At 44.2% G+C, this 26,569-nt stretch overlaps 1 protein-coding gene and 1 long non-coding RNA gene across 11 annotated transcripts in view; one reads left to right on the forward strand and one right to left on the reverse strand.

Annotated features, from left to right (window-relative positions):
• The window catches only part of LOC111861489, a 234,559-nt gene that overhangs the window by 147,590 nt on the left and 60,400 nt on the right, over positions 1-26,569 (forward strand). The gene's annotated exons all lie outside the window — the stretch shown is intronic.
• Positions 4,510-21,238, reverse strand: LOC111861488 (peroxiredoxin-6). 8 transcript variants are annotated; one of them, XR_004512688.1, is made up of 7 exons: positions 20,701-21,097; positions 17,265-17,425; positions 15,966-16,122; positions 13,224-13,441; positions 11,567-11,603; positions 6,012-6,084; positions 4,779-4,794 (listed from the first exon to the last, which is right to left on the reverse strand). XR_004512688.1 is itself a non-coding variant. In XM_023846115.2 (6 exons), exons 2-6 carry the CDS (start codon positions 17,345-17,347, stop codon positions 4,630-4,632), a joined length of 696 nt encoding a protein of 231 aa, XP_023701883.1. In that variant the 5' UTR covers positions 17,348-17,425; positions 21,105-21,238; the 3' UTR covers positions 4,510-4,629. The 8 variants fall into 8 exon arrangements, 7 of the variants coding, with proteins under 7 accessions (XP_023701883.1, XP_023701882.1, XP_023701881.1 ...); XM_023846115.2 differs by lacking the exons at positions 11,567-11,603; positions 20,701-21,097 and adding an exon at positions 21,105-21,238 and having other exon boundaries at positions 4,510-4,794; XM_023846114.2 differs by lacking the exons at positions 11,567-11,603; positions 20,701-21,097 and adding an exon at positions 21,105-21,238 and having other exon boundaries at positions 4,510-4,794; positions 17,265-17,768.

Below are 26,569 nucleotides of genomic sequence, written 5' to 3' on the forward strand. Positions count from 1 at the left end.
TTCGTTGTGATACAGTACCGCAAAACAAGCACCGGCGAACATGTCTAATCACGTTTCAAAAATAGCACCCGGACCCACTAACATGGAGTCGCTGTGAGGAGCTGCTAATTATTGAATTGGCAGAGAAACTTCTCCCCTTTCGCGGAACCCAAAGCCTAACCACTAAATTAAAAACTCATATCCTGGCAGGACAAATCCAGTCCGAAGATTCACAAATTATTCTTTAATATTCCTATTAATGTTATCCTCTTATCTGTGTCTAGGTCTCCAACGTTTTCCTCCATTCAGTTTTCACGACAAATATTTTATGTGTATATTTCAGCTCCCCTATCCTTATCCTCCTGTCCTTCAAGACTTATCCAGTTACACAGAACACTTTGTGGACTACTGTTGCTGTTATAAGTGCACATCTCGACTTCCTGCACCGGGATGTCCGTTCTGGTTTGGCCTGTCACATGAGATGTTTGCTAATTCGCGCAATCTGAGAATATTTTACTGTATTGTAATGCAGTTTTCTCGGTTGGTGTGCCTACGGCATTTAGAATTCAAATACATGTAACAGCAATTCCAACAGTGCAATAGTCCTATAGCAGTGAGATCTTGTTCACACTTGTTTCGTCATCTTATCAACCTGTGCTGCTGTTTCTTTGTTAAATTATTTCTGCTTCAGTATTGACATCTTGCCAGCAAATATATTTTACTGTTTGTTAACAAGTTTCAGGATTTGTTGACGTATCAGTTCATACCAGAAGACCGCCTCTGTGGTCTAGTGGTCAGAGTTCCTGGCTACAGATCCAGAGGTCCGGGTTCGATTCCCGGAGTTACCAGATTTTCTGAGAAGTAATGGGTCTGGAACGGGGTCCACTCTGCCTCGTGAGGATAATCGAGGAGCTATCTCAAGGAAATAGCGGCTCCGGTCTAGAAAACCGAAATTAACGGCCGTGGGGATTCGTTGCGCTGACCACGCGACGCCCTCTATCCGCTGAAGTTGGCACTAACTTTCCAGACAAGCGGCTGTAGCTCAGTCGGTATAGTTCGCTTGCTGACTAAAGCCACGGAGTTTGTTTTGTATTGGCTACAGGCTGGATGGCCCGGGTTCAATTCCCGGCAGCGCAAGATGTTTCCCTTCTTCACAGCGTTCAGACCGGCTCTGGGGCCCACCCAGTTTCCTATCCAATGGGTACCGGGGGCTCTTTCTCCGGGGTAAAGTGTTCGGGGCGTTAAGCTGACCACTCATCTCCAAGCATTTTGTGTCGTATCTAGCCGTGAATGGCGAATCTCGCCTTATCCTCCTCCACCCACGCCATCTCTTGGCAATTTCCGCTCACAGATGGAGTTTTTCCAGTCACCTTGCCACAACACAACCGAACCATGGACTGGGCTGTGATCAAACGCGAATGAAGCCTTGTAATAAACACGCTAAGGCTTTAGAAACTTCTGAACAAAGACAGTGCTGAAATTTAATTAAGAAAAAGATTACATTAAGCAGGCATGGGACCCTTCGAAGTGCCAGAGGTCGCCGAATATTCCATTACCTTTCCTAAGGATGGGAAGTCGCGTAAATTAATGAAACATTGACATCTTCAGGCGAGTCATTCAAGTACTGCAGTTAGTGTGAGGGTAATGAATTGCAGCAACTTTACACATTTCTTCGTTAATTCTACTTTACTTGCCATATCTTGTAAATTAAGAGAGACGTCTACTGGTATATCTATCGTATGTCTCTCATGTATCCGCCCTAGCTTATAACGTTTGAACTGTCAGATCGTTACGAAACGTAAAATGAAGATCATGTCATTAGCACCACCCCCACCTTTTTACTTACTAATTTCCCGTCGCCAATAATAGCAACAGCGGCTGTGCGAATTTCCGAGGTGCAAGCGGCACTTCTTGCCGAGCGTGTTTAAGACTTTCGTTTTGCAGAATGTAAGAAAACAATATGCTGACTACACGGCGGCCCGGGTTCGAGCCCAGGTCTGGTCAAGTGGAATTTGTGGTGAACAAAGTGGCGCTGGGATAGGTTTACTCCGAGTACTTCAATTTCCCCTGCCAATCTTCATTCCACCAAACTCTCCATAATCATAATCACCCGGGGCAGGTATAATAGGCCAATCAGTGGCGACGTGCCGAGTGGACCCAGCTGGACTCCCCCCCACCCCCCCACTATGCGAATTAAAAAAAATACTGACTACGCGAATCCGTATTTTACTTCCCGTTTCCTTTAGGCTATACTGCATAATGGTTAATGATAATAACAACTAGGGCCGGTCACGGTAGCCGAGCGGTCTAAGGCATGCACTGTCTTCGCTCGCTCGGAAGCCGGGATCGTGGGTTCGAATCCCACTCAGGGCATGGATGTTTAGTTTGTGTGTGCGCGTTTTTCTGTGTTTGTGTACAGGTAGAGGCCTTGCGACGAGCTGATCACCCGCCCAACGAGTCCTACCGACTGTGTAAGATGTAGAAAAACCGAAGTGAACGGAGAGTTTCATGGAGTTAGGCCTAGGCCCACTGGGGCTGTAGTGCCAAGGAAAAAAAAATAACAACTAGGGTAATATAAAGTGAGTGACGTACTTGGACAGTGGCTTCTCAATGTGGTGTCCCAGGGCAGTCTACGTGGATCTTCTGATGGACAAAGTGGCACCGGGGCGATTTTTTCTTTCAGAATTTCAGTCATCATTGCACCAATGCCCCATACTCACCTACAGTATCCCTTGAGCTGTACAGCAGACTCAGTTAGCCAGGAAGTTATCACATCCTTGGCCTCCTCCTGCGATTCAACACTTTCTGTTGTTCAGTGTCCTTGTACTGGGATGAAGGGAAAGCGTTGTACTTAAAAAGCAAGTAAACATTGTATAAAATGAAGACAATTGTTTTACGGCACGAAGTTAAGGGAGGAGGCGGAAGGGAAGCCTAATGAGGGAACACAGGAGTAAATAAGGCAATGTAAACACTGTTAACCAGAATTACCTACAACATTTACTTCTTATTTCTAAGAAAACACACTGCGTTTCATAGCGTGGTCTTTTGGGTTCCGACACCGTGTAGTTTTGTAGGTGGTAACAAACGTTTCGGAGGAACATGCTACCCCTATCATCAGGGTCAACTTGAAGATGAAGGTGTCACAACCCAGAAGACCACAACCTGAGCGCTCACTTCCATGAAAACGTCAAATCTTATGACACTGCGTTGCAAAGATTAGTTTGTTAATGCTGGATATTTATTTTGAGAATCATACGAAACCCACAAATAAAGTATGTGGGAAAAATACAGAAATTGTAAAAGTAGTATTAATGCAGATCCTGAAAGAAACAGGTATCGATTGGCATGAAAGAAGATTGATTAGCAAATTGTACATGGATCAGAAAGTTAGAGTACGACTGGACAGGGGAGAGACAGGAAGTGTGCAGATTGGAAGAGGAGTTCGACAAGGATGCTGTTTATCACCAATTCTGTTCAACTTGTACAGCGAATGCCTTACCAAGGAAGCTCTGGATGGGCTCGGTGACTTCAAAGTAGGAGGGCAAATTATTCAAACTGTGAAATATGCAGATGACCTTGTGTTAATGGCTAAGGAAGAAACTGTGCTACAGGGCATGATTGATAGACTAATTGAAATTGGAAGGTGCTATGGCATGGAAATGAATGTGGAGAAAACAAAAGTAATGAAAATTTCGAGACAACCAACCCCAGTCACAATAAAGATAGACCAAAAACAAGTGGAGAATGTGAAATGTTTTAAATATTTGGGTAGCTTGTTAACAGATGATGGAAGGTGTACTTGTGAAATTAAATCCAGGATTGCCATGGCAAAAGCTGCATTTAGCAAGAAGAAGAATCTTTTTACCAGCAAATTGGACTTAAATTTGAGGAAGAAACTAGTGAAATGCTACATTTGGAGCATAGCTCTGTATGGGGCTGAAACATGGACACTTAGGGCAGTAGATCAGAAACATCTGGAAAGTTTCGAAATGTGGTGTTGGAGAAGAATGGAGAAGATCAGTTGGACCGATTATGTGAGAAATGAAGAAGTGTTAATTAGAGTCAGTGAGCAGAGGAATATCCTACATGAAATAAGAAAACGGAAGGCTAATTGGATTGGTCATGTTTTACGCAGAAACTGCCTTCTAAAAGAAGCTATCGAAGGAAAGATAGATGGGCGGATAGAAGTGACAAGAAGACGAGGAAGAAGACGTAAGAAGATGCTGGATGACCTTGGGGACAGAAGAGGATACTGTCATTTGAAGGAGAAAGCTCTAGATCGCATTAAGTGGAGGAATTGTTTTGAAAGAGACTGTGGACCTGTCGTCTTGACAGATTACTGATACTGATAGGAGTAGTCCTTTATAGAGCTAAAAGACTAGGTCTATTTTTTTTATGAGGGACTTATGTCTAATTAACCTCGTTTAACCTGTTGCTTTGTAATACAAACATTAACTTTCTGTTTCTTTGCCTTAGAAATGTTCAAATTATACTTCATTTGTTTAACGCGACAAGAAGAACTCAAATATATACTTTTAGCATTATTTAATCTTCTTAGATCTGCGACTATCGAGCCACTCTGCAATTGTTAGTTGTTGGAAACTGGTTACAAATATCTTGTAAGCCAGTTCAGCGGAAACAGTCCCGTCGTCATATAATAGCACCATCCCAACACTCGCTGGCATGTCCGTAGTCGCGGGTAGTTCGTACGTAAGCAATCCCTGACGGCATCCTGACCTTCTCAACTCCGCGAGGGAACAGCTTAGGCAGGTCTTCTTCCTCTACCTCTGGCACCACCATCACTTCCTTGCCCATCTGGAACAGCATAGCACCCAACTGTACAGTGTGTCCCAAGTGTCATGGTGGTGTTTCAAAATATTGTATGTATTAAACGGAATAGTTTCTTCCACGTGTTTATTGAAATACTATGTGGGCGTGTTCAAATGGCAGCTCCGGAAGCCACAAAAAAGTAAAAGTATCCTGTAACCGGCCGTGGAGACCCATAGGGTTGTGAGATGTTGAGGTTCCCACATTTTATAGACAGTCGGATCGTAGATGGCGGCAAGGTTGTCAGCCTTACGCGCCGGCCGCCCTTCACCCCCAAGAATATTCCTGGTACTCATTTCTGTTAGAGGCTGAATCGGTCCCAGGGCCATGATGCGGCTGGAAGGATTAGGTCAATTGAAAAAATCAAATGTCCTCACCGGGAATTGAACCCGCGACCTTCAGGCTTGTAGCATAGTGCTTCAACCAACTACGCTACCGCGTGCCCCTCCGGAAGACTACAATTGGAAATAGCTTCTCAGCAGAATGTCGGATCCTAGAAAGGATTAAACAAGGGAGGATTTCGGATATTACATAAAGACATTTTTTTACAGACCACCTAATTGTGTTAGGTTAGTCAGCTCTCGGAGCCTATGATGGGATGAACACATAGCTTGGGTTTGGAAAGCAATGGATGCACAGGCCGATACTCGTCGATTTTGGTGGGTGAACTTTTTGGAAAACAGTCACTTGGGAGACCGAGGAGACGGGGGGATTGCGGTAAAATGGATCTTAAGTAAGTACGTTGTAAGGATCAGTGGTAAAGGGACCTAACTCAACATACTTCACCTTATACCTTTTGGGCATGTGCCTCGTAAAATGCCTTGCCTAGAGCAGGCAACCTCCTCCAGCACTACTCTCCATCTACACGGTGCATTCAGTATGTTCCGTCCGTAACGACATTTTCATGGCGATATTTGTTGTTATCGATATAAACTTTTGCATAGCATACGAAATTTCGTACATCTTACGCCGAGGATTCCGTTGCGCTGACCACGCGACAGCCTCTGTCCGCAAAAGTCGGCACTAACTTCGCCGATAAGCGGCGGTCACTCGGTCGGTATAGTTCGCTTGCGGACTACGAGCCACGGAGTTTAGTTTAATTACAGTCAACAAGTAACAGGAATCATAATCCGTAATAGAAGCAGAACGCAATTGTCTCGTTACCGAAAAAGTAGGCTTCTCGACACATGAAACAGGCTACATACCGTCCAATCGGCAGGAGTGACAACTCTCAGCCTCTCCGTAAGTTGAAGAGAGTCTATCACCCTTAGTATTTCACTGAAACAGAACACAAAGTCCTAATTAGTTCTCGTGAAATCATGTTGGTGGTAAGGTGAGAAAAGATAGAATATATACAAAGTATTTTATTCCTGTTTGTGTTAACATTAGAAGTATGGCGACGACACGAAACTTGAGTGGCTGAGCAACTACTGGCTTGTCAGAAGAACTGAGTTCCATTGAGTTAGTTAATGAAATGTGGAGCGTTTACCTATCTTCATTAGATGTCCGTAGACTTCCCCGCTCCAAAGCAAGCACTAAAACCTACGACAGCAATAATAATAAAGGTAAAGTTTTTCCTGTGCTTAACTAATTAAGCACTACGCCATGAAGGCGTATGAGGGAGTGGATGTATAGTTCCACATTTTCTTGACCTCGGCACTAGTTGGAGGTCAGTGGTCAGCTTCACGCCCCAGCCGCTTTACCCACGGGGAAAGAGCCCCCGGTACACATTGTATAGGAGGTTGGGTGGACCTCAGAGCCGGTGTGGGCGATTTAGGGAGCAGAAAATTCTTGACCCTACCGGGACTCTTAACACTGACCTCTTGGTCAGTCGCTATACCGACTGCGCTATCCCGGCTCCTATAATAATAATAATGACAAAGTACGTGGATGTTTCCGAAAGAGCAGTCTCTAAGGCATCACTCGTTTTCGATAGCTCTAATTTGATTTCGTGGTAATGACCTTGCAGGTAAATATCCCTCATGGAACCTGATACTCATTCGTTATCTAATCTTTTAAAGTTAATATTGTTTTTGGCGTCTCTTTGAAGCAGAGCATTTTTAAGGGAAGATGTAACATTCTCGTAAGCCTAGTAGGAACGCTGCGGATGTTTCAACTGAAACTAGAATAATTACAGCACGTCTCACCTACCCTGGATACAGGTGTAATTTTGTTGCCTTGGTTTTTAGTAAGATACAGAAAATTATCCTTCGCTCCCGTTTATGTATGGAGCCGGGAAAGCGTAGTCGGTATAGCGATTGGGTATGGGCTGCCCGACCAAGGGGTCGGTGTTCGAGGTCCGGTAGGGTCAAGAATTTTCTTTTCTCCACGTCGTTAAGACCGTCTCTGAGGTTCACCTAAGCTCCTATCCAGTTGGTACCGGGGGCTCTTTCCAGGGAGTAAAGCGGCCGGGTCGTGAAGCTGACCGAGGTCAAGAAAATATGGATCTATAAAAGCACTCCCCCTTACGCCTTCATGGCGTAGTGCTTAATTAGTTAAGCACAAGAACATTTTTTTTTCCTTGGCACTACAGCCCCAGTGGGCCTAGGCCTACCTCCATGAACTTCTCCGTTCACTTCGGTTTTTCTAGATCTTACACATTCGGTAGGGCTCCTTGGGCGGGTGACCAGCTCGTCGCAAGGCCTCTACCTGTACACAAACACAGAAAAACACACACAAATTAAACATCCATGCCCTGAATGGGATTGTAACCCACGATCCCGGTATCCAAACGAGCGAAGACAGTGCACAAGGACAACTTTACCTTACACATTTTTGTTTGTACTAGAAATCTGTAGGAGCCCCGTTCAGCTCAAGCTGAATGTATATGAGGTTCACTTCGCTTCCAATTTATGTTCACGCCGAAAATCTCCGTGAGGTTCCGTTCATTTCTGATTTACGTTCAGAAAATATAAATTATATTCCCCTTTATATAATTTGTATACACGTTGCAACTATGTATGGGACTTCCCTTTATTTCCAGTTGAAACGGATCTGTGTTCTGGCATTACGTGTTGCCGTCGGCCAGTCTTCTCGTTACATAATATGAATTACGCAGGATCTGTAGAATTGTTCGTTTTTCCGATGGCTTTATCACAGCTACCCAGAGTAGGTGTTGAAGGTCGTAGCTTCGCACCAGAAGCCTTGAATGTCACATCTAACCGTCAGCTTAAAGCCAGGTGCAGTCTATCTGACAGAACATACGTACATGAAATGATGCCAGATTTTGAAACTAACGCGAGTTCGAAATTGCTACAGCACGTGGGAAATTGGGGCATTTGAGACAAAGTACTGTAACAGCAACACATTAGAGAATGTTATTAATGATCTAATTTGCTGGCTATATCTACTCCTTTTAACGCAATTTAGCCTGGTCCTAAAGTGACAATTGTGAACTTGGAGATTCATACTAAATTTCGCATTATGACTAGAAAGCACAGAAACTGTTATAAATACAAACCACTCCGTCCAATGTGACATGTAAGTTTTTACGTTAAAACTTATCTCCCTTACATGTTTCGGTCCTTACGGGCCATCTTCAGAGGGAACATCATTACAAATTGTTAGTGTGACGGATCAGAATGAAACAAATCAAATTTATCGAAGCTAGTCAAGCTAAACTGGTAAATCAATTCATCAATACGAAAAGGAAACTACTAAGAATTGTTAGTGTGACGGACCAGAATGAAACAAATCAAATTTGCAGAAACTGAGTTGATAACTGGGCGCAATACTTGCACTTACAATTTATCGTGGTTCTTATTAATTTTACGGTGGAACTGTATTCTGTTTTAGTAGCTGCTGCATTGCGTGAAACATGTACAACTCTTTGTCACTAATCAACATATTTGTATGTTCATGTGATTACGCGGGTTGCTAGACTTTGTTTCTTCCCTGCCCTTTCTTTTCGGTTTAATTTTAAGAAAGCTCAGTCGGATAACGTGTAATTGTTTGTGGGGCTACAGTGCTGATGCTTCAATTAAGTAATAGGCCTTAGGACCGCCTCTGTGGTCTAGTGGTCAGAGTTTCTGGCTACGGATGAAGAGGTCGGGGTTCGATTCCCGGCGCTACCAGATTTTCTGAGAAGTAGTGGGTCTGGAACGGGGGGCACTCAGCCTCATGAGGATAGCTGAGGAGCTACTTGAATGGAAAAGTAGCGGCTCCGGTCTAGAAAACCGAAATTAACGGCCGTGGGGATTCGTTGCGCTGACCACGCGACACCCTCTATCCGCTAAAGTTGGCATTAACTTCGCCGACAAGCGGCGGTCGCTCGGTTGGTATAGTTCGCTTGTAGATTAAAGCCACGGAGTTTGTTGTTTGTTGTAGCAGGCTTTAGAGCTTCATAACTTGTACTCTTCACCAAGTATAATTGGAGAAAGCAGTCTTCTGGGATTTGGCACCGTGTATATCCAGAAGACTGCTTTCTTCATAGTCACCGCCGTGAAAGCCTCAAATCTTACAAAGTATAATTGGAATTATCAAGTCAAGGAGGATGAGGTGGGCAGGACATGACGAAGAATGCATATAGGAAATTGGTGGGAAAATCAGATGGTAAGAGACCACTGGGAAAACCAAGGCGTAGGTGGGTGGACAATATTAAAATGGATCTTAGAGAGATAGGATGGGATGGTATGGATTGGATTGATCTGGCTCAGGATAGGGACCAGTGGAGGGCTCTTGTGAACACGGTAATGAACCTTCGGGTTCGATAAAACGCTGGGAAATTCTTGAATAGCTGCAGAATTGGCGGCTCCTTCCAGAAGGACTCAGCTCCATGAGTAAGTGTGTTCGTATCCATCTTCAAGCGGAGAGGTGTCTCCGGTTGAACTCCTAACATAAACCACTCGTCCTTATTAGTTTCATTTGTCTGTCTGCATATGTAAGATCTCATCGTCTCAACAGCTGCGATAGTCCAGCCAGTAACATGACGGGCAACTGTGGACACATTTAACTTCACCATCTCCACGTCCGCACTTGCTCGGAGGTCCTCAAGCCTTTTATCCAAAATGTAAAGGAGACAATTTTACCTACTGTCTTACACTAGTCTAAAACTCTGTCTCTCTTACTTACTTACTCACTCATGGAGCTGAGCCCTTCTGGAGGAGCCGCCAATTCTGCAGCTACTCAAGAATTTCCCAGCATTTTATGGAACCCGAAGTTTCATCACCGTGTTCACAAGAGCCCTCCACTGGTCCCTATCCTGAGCCAGATCAATCCAATCCATACCATCCCATCCTATCTCTCTAAGATCCATTCTAATATTGTCCACCCACCTACGCCTTGGTCTTCCCCGTGGTCTCTTTCCTTACGGCTTTCCCACCAATATCCTATATGCATTCCTCGTTTCCCCCATTCGTGCTACATGCCCTGCAAACCTAAGAAAATAAAGAGAGTGTATCTGGGAAGAGGGTGCTGAGGAGAACACTCGGACCTACGAGAGAGGAAGTGTCAGGAAGGCGGTGAATTCTACGTGAACAGGAGCTTCGTAATTTTCTCACTTCACGAAGTGTAATGTGGATGATCAGATGTAGGGCGATACCATTGGTTGAAATAAATCCTAACAGTAAAATCTAATGCAGGCTTTCTAATGTAGATTCGAGAGTTTTCCTAACTACAGTTCCCACTTTCCTCACGGAATGACCATAAATTGCCATAGAGGTTTCGTCTCCACGTCTCACAATTGCTAATCAATAGTCCAGTGTTCAACGGTACATAACTGATTTCCCTGTGAGTCATCCTCAAGCCTGACATCGATATGTACAACAATGCAGTAACCGAGCTTCATATGCTCCTTGCAGTTCGAGGTCTCACTCACTCCACTGAATGACTGAACCTTCTAAGCGGCAGTGATTATACGAGTAATGCACGTACTTTTATCCAACAAAATGTATTTATGTTTTTTTTAATGCTAGTTGGGTGGGACTAAGTCCCTTGTACTGCGGCCACTTCTGGCCTATTGTACCAGCCCCAGATGATAGGTGAGGGTGATTGTGGAGCAATTGGTGGAATGAATATTGGCAGGGGAAACCGAAGTACTCGGAGAAAACCTGCCCCAGCGCCACTTTGTCCACCACAAACCCCACTTGACCAGACCTAGGATCGAACCCGGGCCGCCGCGGTGGGGAGCCAGCGACTAACCGCTTGAGCTACGGCGCGGCCTCATTTATGGGTTTAGTATTATTCTCAGAATAAAGTGATACTTCCACAACACTGAGCAATTGGTCTTTGTGATGGAAACGCAATGTGTTTCCTGTAAGGTACAAAATAATTTTTTAAATAATATGAATATCAGGGTTCAGGTTACTGGATATTGTAGGCCTATAGCTACCGTTCTCACCAAACGGACAATAATTACAGTGATCCCTGTGGCATTTCCTTCCATAGTTTAAGTGAATACTTAACAGCAGTTTTAGACATAATTTTTAGACGATGCGTTCTATCTCAATGTTGTATGTATAAGATATTTTCGTGACATTCCGTAGTAAGGTTATGTCATTGCCGGGTTCGATCCCAGGTCTGGTCAAATGGGATTTGTGGTGGACAAAGTAGCGCTGGGGCGGGTTTTCTGCGAGTACTTCGGTTTCCCTTGCCAATCTTCATCCCACAAGATTCTCGACCAACATAATCACCCGGGACTGATACAACAGGCCAATCAGTGGCCGCCGTGCCGAGTGGACCCAGTTGGACTTCACCCCCCACTAAGCGAATTAAAAAAAAATAAGGTTATTATCATTAGAGGTGAATTCATGGCTGTACTTACATAGTTCCCTGCTGTCGACAATACCGGTACAGCGGCCCTGAAAAATTGGGCCCAATATAGGATTTAGAGTTGTTATTGTGACATACCTGTTTATATTTCACAGAGGTACGCTAATTGCTTGTTCTTGAGTACATGTAAATGGACCTTACGAAAGTCATGTTAGTGACCTCATTCTTAGTGATACATGTTTTCTTGCTAAAATCACTATAGGTCCTGCTCATTTTTTTTGTTATAACTGCAGTATTATCAAATATGAAGGCCAAATCAGTCCAATTTCTAAGCACGTGTATAAAGTGATCGTTAGCTTATGCCCCGCATATAGCAATGAAATGCTGTTGAACGTAAGGCTTCATAAGAATGCAGTTCATCTTATGTTATTCCACGTACGCCTAGTCTTTGATTTCAATGGTGAGTCAATACCAGCTGTATATATTTTGCTGGTGTGACAGCAGATATCGGCCGTGGGAATCCGCTGCGCTGACCACGTGACACCCTCTATCCGCAAAAGTTGGCACTAACTTCGTCGACAAGCGGCAGTCGCTCGGTCGGTATAGTTCTCTTGCGGACTATGAGCCATGGAGTTAACAGTAGATATGTTTCAAAGTAAATCGTTTCTTTCCGTCATCATAAATAAATTTAAGAAAGCTAATTCCATGAAACAGATTTCTTCTTGAGAAAGTAACAGTTGCTTAACTGTTCACGAAATTTCTTACCTTTTGTGGAACGGCAAGGTTCATTTCTCTGTTTATAAGTGCCCGCCTCTAGACCGTATCTCGATCTACTTCAGTTCACGTCGTATTTCCGAAGATCCATCTTCTTTTTTCTCCCATCAACTCCTAATCTCCATCAGGTTTTTCAAATGGCAGCTATTTTGTATATATTCTTTGTCCATGCCCTGCCCATCTCATCATACCTGATTCTGTGAATCATGCAATTCTTGGTGTTATTTGATCGTTGACACTATACAGCGTCTGTGGATAGGATACTGATGAATTGAAAAGGATTTGGAAGGAAGCGATCTTGGCCCGAATCAAGCAAATCCCGGGATTTGCCTCGACGGACTGAGGAATAAAGCTAAAAAAGTAAAGGTATCCCTGTAACAGGCCGTGAAGGCCCATACGGTTGTGAGACGTTGAGGGTCCCACACTATCTAGAGAATCGTCTCAAAGATGGCGGTAAGGTTGTCAGCCTTACGCGCCGGCCGCGCTTTACTCCCCAGGAAAATTATTTAATTCCTGGTACTCATTTCTGTTAGAGGCTGAGTCGACCCTAGGGCCATAGTGCGGCTGGAAGGATTAGGTTAATTAAAAAAAATCCACCTCATCGGGACTTGAACGCACGACCTTCCGGCTTGTAGCATAGCCCCTCAACCAACTACGCTACCGCGTGTCCCTGGACGGACTCAGGAATGCCACGAAAAACTCTCAGCCAAGATAGCTGGTGCCCCTGTCGAGATTCAAACCAAGTTATTCCTGAATAGAATTCTAGAGCGTTACCTCTATACCAGCCTGTTCGGTAAGAATGCAAATTAAGAAGCTCCTCATTTTGCTGTCTTTCTGCATGTCTACTCAATCCGTCTTAATAAAAATATTCTTCTTGTCAGTTTCTTTGCGAACATCTTTAATCTGTGTTCTTCCCTTGTAAAAATGGTACTTACTGGACATTCCTACCCGTGGAGTTGGGGTAGAACATAGACAACTTAACTTTGAAGTCTGGGCCGATGATGTAGAGGGCTCGAATTGTACTGGCGACAACTGGATCCCAACGATTTTCGTCGTCCAACATGTCTAGTCGCACAGCCAGTTCACGGCTCTCGTCCGAGATGATGGGGTACGGAAACTCCAACGGGATGTTCCGGAAATACGACCTGATGTCCTAAAAAGTATACGAGAACTGTAGTTTCGGCTGTTTGCAGGGTATATATATCATGAACTGCTTTGGTCTTACTAGTCACGGATTTGTTAAAGCTAAGGGGCCCGAATATCGATAAAAGTTTTAATAGTATGCATCTTGTTGTGTCATAAAAAAGGTACATAAAATGTGTACAAAAGTATGCAGTCTACACAACAGTATTCTGTATTTAAAACGTAGACACACAGATGTTGATACGATAGTGTCTACTTTGTTTTAAATACAGAATATAGTTGTGTAGACTGCATACGTTTGTATACATTTTATGTACCTTGCCGACAACAGTTGTCGTACAGGCTGAGGTTCGACGGGCTGATCCCCGTGCAGAGGGTCCTATAAAATTTTCTATAGACAAGATTCCGCGACACGGGAAACTGGGATACCGTGGACCGCACTGGTGTATCGTGCCAAAGAAGATAAGAAGACGCAAACGTAATTGGTAATGATCATAGCAGCATAATCTTAAGGGAGAAAACTTACACATAACACGAGCGGCCTCCGTAGTCTAGAGGTAACGTTCCCACCTCATGACTCGTAGTACGCGGGTTCAAATACCCGGCGGAGTTCGTCCAATTTTTAAGGGCGGAAAAATTCAAGGACCAAGTCCTCCGGGAGGGACTTTAAGCCGTGGGTCCCGTGTCGTAGCTTTACGGCACGTAAAAGAACCCCATATCTCCAAAGGAGGTCACTGAGCCAAATTACGGACGTTTACCGCCCAAGAGCAGTCTCTAATACCTCTGGTAGATGGGGGAAGCATAATAGATACCTCTCAGCTAGTAGAGCCGGTCTCGCTGGCTGGGCGGGACTGATGGTAAGCACCAGTACCGGTAGGATATAGAGACTGGTAGAAATCATAGAGGGAAGCACAATGGACCAATACAGGTCTAAGTGCATGGGGAAATCCACCCTCTCCAATAACTAACTAACTAACTAACTAACAAACTACACATAACACGAATTAATATTGCAAAATCGGAGTGGTTTCATGATGTGACAATACGGTGGGTGTTTCGCGTCAAAGGTCACGAAAAAGAGAGATATATTAGAATAGAATTGAAGAAGTATGGTGAAAATTACATCACAATTGAAAGAAAGGGAAACCCCCTTGTAAATACTGCTTCTATTTGGAAGAGCCCAACACCTCACCTTAAGCCCACTTACCACTTCGAAGGAGAAGAGTGGGAATCAAGTTAATGAAATCTCTTACTTACGTACGCCTACATCATCACTCCATATGTCCATACAGAATGATGTTGTGCAATGACTTTCAGTTAACAGCTCGCTAATAACTACGGGGTGTCGGGGTTCGGCAGAGGTGACCCAATCTCGCGATACATATTGACAGGTGTTGACGCGTTTCATTTCTTCCGCTCCTGTGACATTATGTGCAGCTATTTCGTTACGTATGCATAGCACGTGATTACATCGGCGTCTCGATACATCTCGTTTTGATGGCCCAGTCGATAAATGACAATATTATAAGCAAACAAGGTAAAGATAAAGTTGTCCCTATGGTTAACTAATTAAGCACCACGCCATGAAGGCGTATGGGGGGGTCGATGTATAGACCCACATTTTATTGACGTCGGCAGTAGCTGGAGGTGAGTGGTCGCTTTACCCCCGGGGAAAGAGCCCCCGATACCCATTGGATAGGAGGTTGGGTGATCCCCAGAGCAGGTCTCCAAAACTTGGAGAAGAGAAAATTCTTGACCCTACAGGGACTCGAACTCCGACCTCTCGGTCGTCCAGCCCGTAGCTAGTCGCTATGCCGACTACATAAGCAAACAAGAGAAGCCTTAATTAAAGACTACAAAGGACATGGTTCTTCAAGTGGCAAGTTAAAATTACTGCATACTTTTACCACTGTAAAGGACGGCGGGGAACACTATATAACACACTCCGATGGCATGAGGTACCGACTGGCTACCGGCTGGACGACGGAGGGGTCCAAGTTCGAGTCCCGGTAAGTTCAAGAATTTTCTCTTCTCCACATCGTCCAGACCGGCTCTGGGGTTCACCCAACCTCCTATCCAACTGGTACCGAGGGCTCATTCCCCGGGGTAAAGCGGCCGGGGCATGAAGCTGACCACTCACCTCCAGCTAGTGCCGAGGTCAAGAAAATGTGGATCTACACATCCACTCCCCCATCCGCTTTCATGGCGTAGTCTTAATTAGTTAAAACATATGGACATATTCACTTCTTTACCTTTATGCTATGTTTTCAGTTAACGGTATTTATTCATATAAACAACAGAGAAAATATGATGAAGAAATATTCTTATGAATAACATTTTTAATTTTAATGATGGTAGATAGCCAACACGAATCTTAGAACTGTTACTTTAGTACCAATACACTATACCAGTATCTGGCTCATGTAAAATAAGTTCCCCGGCCACAAAATTCGAAGTTCGGTGGACAGCGATTTGCTTACTGCTAGTCTGTATTGCGAAAGTGCGAAGCTGAGACGCCAATATGAAGAACTCACGTCAAGCCATTTCTTGTGCTGCTGGAGCGAGTCGCAGGAGTGGCCCAGCAGCTTAACACCGCGACGGAAGAACTCGTTTGCCTCCTGTGCTATGCGTCCCAGTTCCGTCGTGCACACCGGTGTGAAGTCTGCCGGGTGCGAGAACAGCACACACCATCTGCAACAGTCAGCACTGCTGGACATCTGCCGGACAAGCCTGTGTAATGGATTACTTAAATGCTAGCTCGCTATTTGCAATATTCTGTCTATTTTAAGAACACCCACAACAAGCAAAATTGTCACTACGAGTATATAAAATAATTTTCAGGTCGACCACATTGGTCGGCCGTTCTAATGCAGCCCGCTTAAACGTTGAGTTCGTATCACTTTCGTAGTGTGTGTGTACATAGACTCTGCGTCTTTCTTGGTTATCTTATGTTGTCTTATGCATGTTGATCCTTTGTCTGAGGTGTCCTATCAAATGTCTGGCAACTAAATTAAATATAAACCTCTACGCCGTTAACCGAAAACTTTAGAATATGGTACGTCATGATGGAACATGTGAATGTAAACGTTTCTGTCGAGGCATAACCATATGGTCATACAGTATCCAATGGGATTCGTTATCTACGTATTACGACACAACGACAATGAAAATAAATAAAAGTAGATGATTTGAAATAAGGGATGGGAGAACGAAGGGGGGGGGGAACTCCGTGATTTTAGTCCGCAAGCGAACTATACCGACCGAGCGACTGCCGCTTGTCGGCGAAGTTTAGTGCCAGCCTTTGCGGATAGAGGGTGTCGCGTGGTCAGCACAACGATTCCCCACGGCCGTTAATTTCGGTTACTTGACCGGAGCCGCTATTTCCTTGAAATAGCTCCTCAATGATCCTCACGAGGCTGAGTGCACCCCATTCCAGACCCACTACTTCTCAGAAAAATATCTGGTAGCTCCGGGAATCGAACCCGTACCTCTGGATCTGTAGCCAGGATCGCTGTGGTCGAAGGAAAGAAAGAAAGAAAAAAGTGGGTGATTAGAAATAAACGAAGAAAGAAAGAAGAAAGGGGTAAGGGGCAAGAAAGTACGGTAGAAAGAAAGACAATCGTTCTGCAAAACTGGAAGCAAAGGTACTGGCCTTATTATCAAAATGGCAAGAAACTGAATTGCGTGAAAATTAGTAACTTAACAGAATACAGTGTTTTCCAGTACCACATGCGACGCGCAGACGCACAACGTATCTAACTATATACATAAGGTGTTAACTGTGGTGGTTGCAACAAATAAATCGAAACGTACACTGAACTTTCAGTACTTACGATTGTCCAAGCCATTCGTGGAATTTTATCGGTCCCATCGTTGTTTCAGCCCAGAAATTTGGCACCAGTGAACCTAGCCTCATGTCCGAGTTCCACACGAAACACACATAAGAAGAAACTCTACTGCTTCTGGCCTTGTCGATGTCCAGACTGTTACAGGCCTATTACAGAGAACTTGTTGGTTGTCCTTTGAATAGCATTAGTATGGGCCTGAGGCACAGACCCTCGTTGGGAGCGTGTTTGCTTTTAAATAAAGAGATCTCGAATGCCTTCTGTGTCAGGCAAAGTAAAACTGTTATCTTAAGGCTCGGAGATGGGCCCGGTTTATCAGACCAGTGTATCTCAGGGCTTCCCAACTTGGCCTTCAGCTTGTCCAATCATGTCAATGGAAAACCAAACAGCTCACAATTTAAATGTTTAGCATGCCACTGACATAACATTCTTATGGTTCCGTATTACTGCTTACGCAGCTTGTTATGACGACACAGGTTGCATCCTACATGACTAGAATTCGAGTGTACAACTGAAGAAGGGTGCCATTTTGTGTTTCTCTGTTTACGAACAACGCAATACAATCAAACAATGCATAGTTCACACGACACGTTCCTCAGAAGGGTCGCGGGAAAACTGGGTTCAGCAGTGTGGGTAATATTTTACATTGGGATCACTGATTAGTTCTGAAACTGATTAACTCCATGTGGCAGAGTCCTTTAAAAGCTGATAGTCGCCGAGTATATCAAGAAATTCTCTGCATTTTATGGAAACAATTTTTTTACCGTGTTTACAACAGTCCGTCATTGGGCTATATCCTCAATCAGCTGAATCCGGTCCACACCCTCACATCGTACTATTTATAACCATTTTAATATTATCCTCCCATCTATTCTTAGATTTCGTAAGTGGTATCTTCCCTTCATTTTTTCAAATACATGTTTTATATGCATTTCTCATCCAATTATTAATAATAATTAGAAAAGAAATGCCGCGCGGTCTAAGGCATGAACTGTCTTCGCCCGCTCGAATACTAGGATCATGGGTTCGAATCCCACTCAAGGCATGGATGTCTGTTTGCGCTTGTTCTGTGTTTGTGTAAGGTAGCGGCCTTGCGACGGGCTGATCCACCGCCCAAGGAGTCCTACCGTCTAAAATTAAGAAACTGAAATGAAACGAGAGTTTTACGGATGCCCTATGTTCCAAGTGGGAGTAATAATAATAATAATAATAATAATAATAATAATAATAATAATAATAATAATAATAAGAAGAAGAAGAAGAAGAAGAAGAAGAAGAAGAAGAAGAAGAAGAAAGGGTACGAAGAGAAACGCTTTAATTATCTGACACGTCAATATATCGGCACCTGTCCAAAAGAACGTGCATGTTAACGAAATATTCGACCAAACCATCCGACAGTCACAGAGTCGGTTTGCAGCAGTTGTGACAGTCCAAACCTGTTGCATTTCCTGTGGACGTTTACTGTTCCCTTCAGTCATTTTTAAGGGATGCCTGATTTATTGACGAGTTACGACATGTCTCTTGTTTCTGAACAGTGGAAAACTGCCTTGTCTTTCATCCAGTTTGAGTGACCAGAAGTGGGACAATGTCACCGCAGGAGGCAAGTCAAAAGTTTTCTGGAGGCGTGAAATTGTCTTTTGACATGTGTAGCTGTCAAAATTTATCGTCAGAAGGGCAGAGCTAAACCCTCTATACTAGAAGATAACCGATTGCATGTGTGAGGTCCGAGATCTGTCTCTGCTTCACATCAGACTCTGAGGTGCCGAAACCTCAACCATTCCTGATGTTCGTCTGTCTGCTTATACACTGCATGCATACACACACAATACAGGCGCAATAAATACATGTACCACATACCTGAGTTATACGGCCGAAAAGATTTACCTACAAGTAAAGTAAAGTAAGCCGAGCGGTCTAAGGCATGCACCGTCTTCGCTCGCTCGGAAGCCTGGATCGTGGGTTCGAATCCCACTCAGGGCATGGATGTTTGTGTGTTTTTCTGTGTTTGTGTACAGGTAGAGGCCTCGCGACGATCTGATCACTCGCCCAAGGAGTCCTACCGAATGTGTAAGATCTAGAAAAGCCGAAGTGAACGGAGAAGTTCATGGAGATAGGCCTAGGCCCACTGGGGCTGTAGTGCCAAGGGAAAAAAAGTAAAGTAAAGGAATCCCTGTAGGGTTGTGAGATGTTGAGGTTCCCACATTTTCTAGACAATCGACTCATAGTTGACAGTAAGGTTGCCAGCCTTACGCGCCGGCCGCGCTTTACTCCCCAGAAGATTCCTGGTACTCATTTCTATTAGAGACTGAGTCGACCCCTGGGTCATAGTGCGGCTGGAAGGATTAGGCAAATTGAAAATATCCAATGACCTCATCGGGATTCGATCCCGCGACCTTCCGGCTTGTAGCATAGTGCCTCAACAAACTACGCTACCGCGTGCCCCCACATATTTACCCCCTTCCAAATTAAATGGAATCTTTTTTTTTTTACTTTGTCTTTTTAAACACTTGAAATCTCACGGAAAGATTATCTAGTCGTTCTTTAGTTACCTTTTCTATCTGAGGATCCAGGGTTTGGGATCATAGTCATTGGATTAGATTAGATTAGGTATTTAGCTTTAGTCCTAACCGTTTTTTTTGGGGGGGGGCTTCACGTTAATGCTCGGGCTTCTGTCAGCAGTTGACACCTCCCAAACCCTGAACACAAACAAAACCCAGGTGTATTTGTCTTACTGCAGCTGTAGTTTAAGCTGAACCAAATCCGAGGCAACTCAGTAATAATATTACGTCATTTACAGACATCTCAAACATCCGACAAGGCAAATCCTGTATTCTGAATATGTAATAAGTATACGTATATTGCCGATCACAGTGGCCGTGCTGTCTAAGGTAAGAACTGTCTTCGCCCGCTCAAACACTGCTATCCTGGGTTCGAATCCCACTCGAGATATGGACGTTTGTTCACGTTTATTCTGTTTGTGTTGTGTGCGTAGGTAGCGGCCTTGCGGCGGGCTGATCCTTTGCTCAAGGAGTCCTACCGACTGTTTATATGAGTAAGAAACTGAAACAGAGGCCAAGGTTCATTATGGACCATAGCGCTCACAGATTATATTATTGTGACGTGTTGCGCAATTGAGGACACACCTCCCTCCCCAGCGGTACGTGGTACGTTACATTATTATGATTATTATATTATAATTATTAAGTATATATTACGTAATGCTCGTGTTGCTTAGTTGAAGCATTCTTTGCGATGTTATACTGATTACAGAGATTATGGTGACAGTAATATAATTATGATTATGAGTTAGCACTGACTTATATAGATAATGGTCGTGGCCTATTTCAAGCTGCCATTCATGTGGCATTTATTTGAACGGAAGGTGAAAATGATGCTAACCGATTTCGCGAATCGAAAACCATACCTCGACCATGCGAGTTATCACAGTTAGGCTCACTACAGTGCAGCTTCTGGATGAAGCGATTTTGCTACAACTGACGCATTGAAAATTACGTAAAATTAAACTGCCAAATCTTGAAGGTTATAATTATAGACATAACAGCTCATAAAATTGAACTGCTTGGCCATTACGCCTTAAATACCATTAAACACCAACTGTTGGTCGGATCGCATTGTATAGAATCATTAACTTATACTATAAATGTATTTCTGTAATTCGATATGTCAATTCGTGTTCACAGTTCTCGAATCCGATTGGAGGTACCTCTACAGACTGCGATAACTAAACGTAAAATATAGGCCACTCCCTCTGTTCACAGTTTGTAACAGAATACACGACTATTGAAAATATATTCGGTATATAGGTACTTCTGTAATGAACTTTGTAGTTGTTGCAGTTTTGCTTCACCCTGCCACTGTTCACAACACAGCCGATGACACAAACAGCACACCACAAATACGACACGTGCTTCGACAGACTCGTCTGTGTGGCTCAACAAGTACGGGAAGCTACGTTTATTCGGTTGATGATGCAACACGGGAGCGTGGCACGATCATTTCGCTCACGATGACGTCCGCTGCCACACAGGAGCAGGCATGCTGACCGTTGCGCAATACTTCTGTATGGCAGGATACAACAGGGCATATACTGCGAACTGAAACACTTGACTTGCGTTTTGTTGCATCTTACTTCTTCAACAGTGTATCAACTGCAGACGTTATGTATAAGTGGTTAGAGCAATTAATAAGTTTTTTTTATTGCTAGTTGGGTGGGACTAGGTCCCTTGTACTGCGGCCACTTCTGGCCTATTGTACCAGCCCCAGATGATAGGTGAGGGTGATTGTGGAGCAATTGGTGGAATGAAGATTGGCAGGGGAAACCGAAGTACTCGGAGAAAACTGCAGTTCAGAGGCAGACTCCTGTGAACACGGCTGTGCAACGTCTGCTTTTGTAAACTGCAGTGGAATAGCTTCACGATTATCAGTTTCTCTTGAAGGATTTTGCTTTATTCAGTTGGTTTGATTAAGGACTCTATTCTGTTTTCTTGACCGCCTCTGTGGTCTAGTGGTCAGCGTTTCTGGCTACGTATCCAGAGGTCTGGGTTCGATTCCCGGCGCTACCAGATTTTTTCTGAGAAGTAGTGGGTCTGGAACGGGATCCACTCAGCCTCGTGATGATAACTGAGGAACTGTTTCAAGGAAATAGCGGCTCCGGACTAGAAAACCGAAATTAACGGCCGTGGGGATTCGTTGCCCTGACCACGCGACACCCTCTATCCGCTAAAGTTGGCACTAACTTCGCCTACAAGCGGCGGTTGGTATAGTTCGCTTGCGGACTAAAATCACGGAGTTTGATCTGCTTTCTTGATAGCTAGTTGTTTCTTAAAGGGGAGGGAAAGGAGTCGAGGTCAGAATTCTCGTTATCAATTCCTGGACAACTTCTGAAGGCTCATAGACACACATTCTTTAAGACGTTTGATACAACTGTGTGTGGCCTGGTTATTCTGGTTCACATTTAAGATTATTTTGAAGCCTGGGTTAGACAGTTAAACATTCATCCCCTTTTAACAAACAAATGTTTATACTTTAAGGCGACTGAACTCGTACCTACCCGATAAAAATGCATACACGAAAGTGAAAGCAGGTGAGAGCTCGTCCAGAAAGCATAACATGCCTGTGCAAGACCGTTGAATTTTTCCAGGCGACTGAACTCTTCGAGACAGAGGCAATAACCGCTACTGCACTTCGTTAGGAAGATCAATTTAGGATGACAAGACTTGGAGGCTGCAGACTCTCTACCGCCCTTCTGAGTCTCTCAAAGCTCCGTAACTCTAACCCCGTCGCAATGTTTTTCGCGAAGATGTGCTTAGAAAACAAGATAAAACATTGGGATTTGTAAACAATCTTGGGATCTTATAATTACATGGTACCACCTCCTCGCATATCTTTCAAAAAGGGCCCATAATCCCATATTAAGACAGAAAGAGAGAGCGTCATAAGAAACGAAGAACAAAAAGTGAAAAGATAGACGGAAAGGAATATGAAATGGAGGAAGAAACTGTGGAGATACCTGGGTGTTGCTTCTGTCTCTAGTTTTATATCCTGAGAATGGAAGCAGAAGATTCCTGCGAGAGATCCGGCCGGGGTTTTCGTGGTTTTCATGATCTATTAAGGCAGATCGATCATTTCAGCTGTTTCCCTCGGTTCTCGGCGTATGTAACCTCAGTGGCATCATTAAACAATCCAAGAAACAAACGCATGGTACTAAGTAGTGCAATAAGCCTAGAGGAATCTAAAATATTCGTAGTTTTCCCACACATTTATTACACATAATCTGCAGAGCCTGCTATAAATATATACGTTCAGTAAGGACTGGCTCGTGAATGAGTTGTGCCCAGTGACGTAACTCATATACGTACTTCTTTTTGTTCACCTGATGCTAGTGGGGTGGGACTAAGTCCCTTGTACTGCGGCCACTTCTGGCCTATTGTACCAGCCCCAGATGATAGGTGAAGGTAATTGTGGAGCAATTGGTGGAATGAGGATTGGCAGGGGAAACCGAAGTACTCGGAGAAAACCTGCCCCAGCCCCACTTTGTCCACCACAAATACCACTTGACCAGAATCAGGACGGAACCCGGGTCGCCGCGGTGGGAAGCCAGCGACTAACCGCTTGAGCTGTGGCGCGGCCTCAGCCATGTAGTTCATTGAAAGTCAATCGAAGTTTCGGAGGAACATGTCGCTTGCTACCTGCTTCATGATGATTTCTTGCTTGGCTTATTCTTCAACTCTGAAGATGGAGGCGACATGTTCCTCTGAAACGTCGGTTGACTTTCAACGGACTACATGGCGTTATATCCCAGAAGATATAAGTGTACACATAGTCAGATATTGCAGAATGAATATATAAATCAGATATAATAATGTGATACGACGCCTGAAAGCCGGAATAGTGAAGCCAGAGCGGAAGTCCATTGCTAGCCAACGGCTCGCCAAACGCACGTTCCCGCAACAACTAATAGCCGCAGAATAATTCATTGCCAAACGCACGTTATCGTGGCAACAGAATAACAGAGGTACTGTAAGACATGGTGACCTACATTCGTTTCGTCCGAAGTTAGAGAGAGTTCGTTGTGAGTTCAAAACATTCCTTCGTAACAAAGCTCAGAGTTCAGTAGTTGAGTGGTAACGAGCTGAGATTCGTTACCAGGAAATACCTGGTGAAAATAGACATCGAAGAGTTTATTTCGTGTGCTATAATTACAGTAATCTTTAGAGTGTGTAAACCAATGAGACTGCTATAATTGAATATAATTGTAACAGATATGCCAATAAATACAGCCATCCATTCCCAAGCCCGTTCTTGTTAGTCAGGGAAGCCCGGACACGTGACAATTTATCTCCAGTTCCTGGAGCCGATGCGTTTAACAGAATCCAGAATGCCGCGTGTGTGTACCCCGCTGTGAACAGTTGCTGCAAGTACAGGATGATGGCTCACAGCTGCCTGGCCGGCCCCCAGCATCTGTACCTACTCAATAAGTGCTTCACCTGCTGACGAGATGGCGACGTAGGCTTGAAATCAGTCACCTGCCTGTCTTACATTGTTCCTCTTTCTGTGTGCCCCTCCTGAAATTTCATAATTGCCCGCATAGCCTATAAGTTGCAGTAGCTCGAATCTTCTATCTTTATCTTTGATTAATATCGTCAGATTTTATGCATGTGTGTTCTCAACAAATCCGGAACAAATAAAATTCTGTTCCGCCTATGCTTACCATATCATGTTGCGATAGGTTCGCTGCATAAAGAGATGCATATATAATTTACATGCGGTTTTGGCACTAATTAATATGGACGATGTGTACTTCCAGATCGTTTTGTTTTAGATCCTAAATTTAATGATAAGTGGGACATAAAGATAATTCTGTAACAGTTCTTTGTAGCATGTCAGAGATGTGTTACGAAAGATTGACATTTTTTATTATTTCAGTACAGTTTATATCAAGAAAAACAGGACAGAATAACGGGCACTTTCGTAAAAAGGGTAAAACTATCCCTGTAACATGTCGTGAAGACCCATAGGATTTTGAGACGTCAGTGCTTCCACATATTCTAGACAATCGGCTCACAGATGGCGGTGAGGTCAGCCTCACACGCCGGCCGCCCTTTACCCACAAGAAGATCCTGGTACTCATTTCTGTTAGAGGCTGAGTCGACCTCAGCGCCATAGTGCGGCTGGAAGGATTAGATAAATTAAAAAAGTCCAGTGACCTCATCGAGGCTCGAACCCGCGACCTTCCAGCTTGTAGCATAGTGCCTCAACCAACTACGCTACCGCACGGGCACTAGTATTTAAAGTAATTATTACCGGTCATGGATATAAAACCACAGGCTTGCTGAATTTTATTGACCTAGTCGAACCGTTACACAGTCTGGCTGTCCACACTCAAATGTCGATATACTCACCATCAAAGTAAAGGGGCTCTAAGTACGGGAGTGAAACTGCGGGATCTTGAACTGTTCAAGCGGACAGCCTTCAGGAGTCCGTCACGCAGTCGAAATTGCGCAGATAGTCCATCTGATCTTGAAAAGTGAAGTGTCAGTTATGTAAAGAAGGCAAATTTAAAGTTGTCCCTGCTCTTAATTAATTAGGCACCACGCCATGAAGATGTATTGGGGGAATGGAGGCATAGCTCCACCATTCTTCTCCTCGGCATTAGATGGAGGTTTTGCTGCGACGGTATTAATTTTAGATTACAAAATTTGATCGGAATTATAAGAGTGTGTCCCCAACATAACTCAATATTTCCCAGGTTTGAGTCATGTTCTATCTACATTGGTATGTTGCTGAGACGCGGTAGCGTAGTTGGTTGAGGCACTATGCTACAAGCCGGAAGGTTGCGGGGTCAAATCCCGATGAGGTCATTGGATTTTTTCAATTGACCTAATCCTTCCGGCCGCCCTATGGCCCTGGGGTTCACTCAGCCTCTAACAGAAATGAGTACCAGGGGAAGTAAAGCGCGGCCGGCGCGTAAGGGCGGGTACTCACTACAACGCTGCGACGTGCTGCAACCACGTATGATGTGTACGTTCACCGAACCCAAACTCGAACACTAGTTGCTCCGCAGAGTTCGTAGTGAAGACATGAATTATGAAATGTCTCTCCACACGTCAACGAACACTGCACGCCGCTTTGTGTTCGCCAGAATACTGCATAATGAGGAGCTTCATAACTTATACTCTTCACCAAGTATAACTAGAATGATCAAGTCACGGAGGATGAGATGAGCAGGGCATGTAGCACGCACACGGATAAGCTGAATTCATATAGGGCAGTGGTGGTTAAACCAGTACGAAGAACTAGACGTGGGTGGGAGGATAAGATTAAAATAGATCTGAGAGAGATAGGGTGGGATTGAATGAATCGGTTTGATCTGGCTCGGGATAAGGACCAGTGGAGGGCTCTTGTGAACACGGGTTCCATAAAATGTTGGGAATTTTTTGAGTAGTTGCGCGACTGGTCGGTTTTCAAGAAGGGCTATGCTCTATGGAGTTAGTTATTCTGATATGTCTGACGAGGCAAGTCAAGAACAGTTTGGTCAGCTCAGTGTTGCTGGAGAAAGTGCTCTTTCTGTCGGCTGGCTGGCTGCCTGTCTCGTGGCCCAGGATTCTGAGCGGGTCGGTGCGTGCCTCTGGCGCAGGGCCACTGCTTCCTTCTCCTATACGAGTAGTGTTGTTAGTCCCTCATCGGAAATATAACCTGAGAGACTGCAGTATTCGTTGCTGCTGGAAGATCAAACACATGTTGACACTATGCTTGAATGATGATGTTCTGGA

This window comes from Cryptotermes secundus, unplaced genomic scaffold, assembly GCF_002891405.2.
Source record: "Cryptotermes secundus unplaced genomic scaffold, Csec_1.0 scaffold793, whole genome shotgun sequence".
Classification (NCBI taxonomy): domain Eukaryota; kingdom Metazoa; phylum Arthropoda; class Insecta; order Blattodea; family Kalotermitidae; genus Cryptotermes; species Cryptotermes secundus.

Bases quoted from the DNA above. Each gene is read 5' to 3' on its own strand.
- LOC111861488 (XM_033750346.1), bottom strand. The intron at 13,442-15,965 runs GTGAGTTCTTCA...TATACTTTTTAG, and splicing joins AGCACAAGAAATGGCTTGAC to GACATCAGGTCGTATTTCCG. The intron at 6,085-13,223 runs GTAAGTACCATT...GTTCTGTTTCAG, and splicing joins TCCACGGGTAGGAATGTCCA to TGAAATACTAAGGGTGATAG.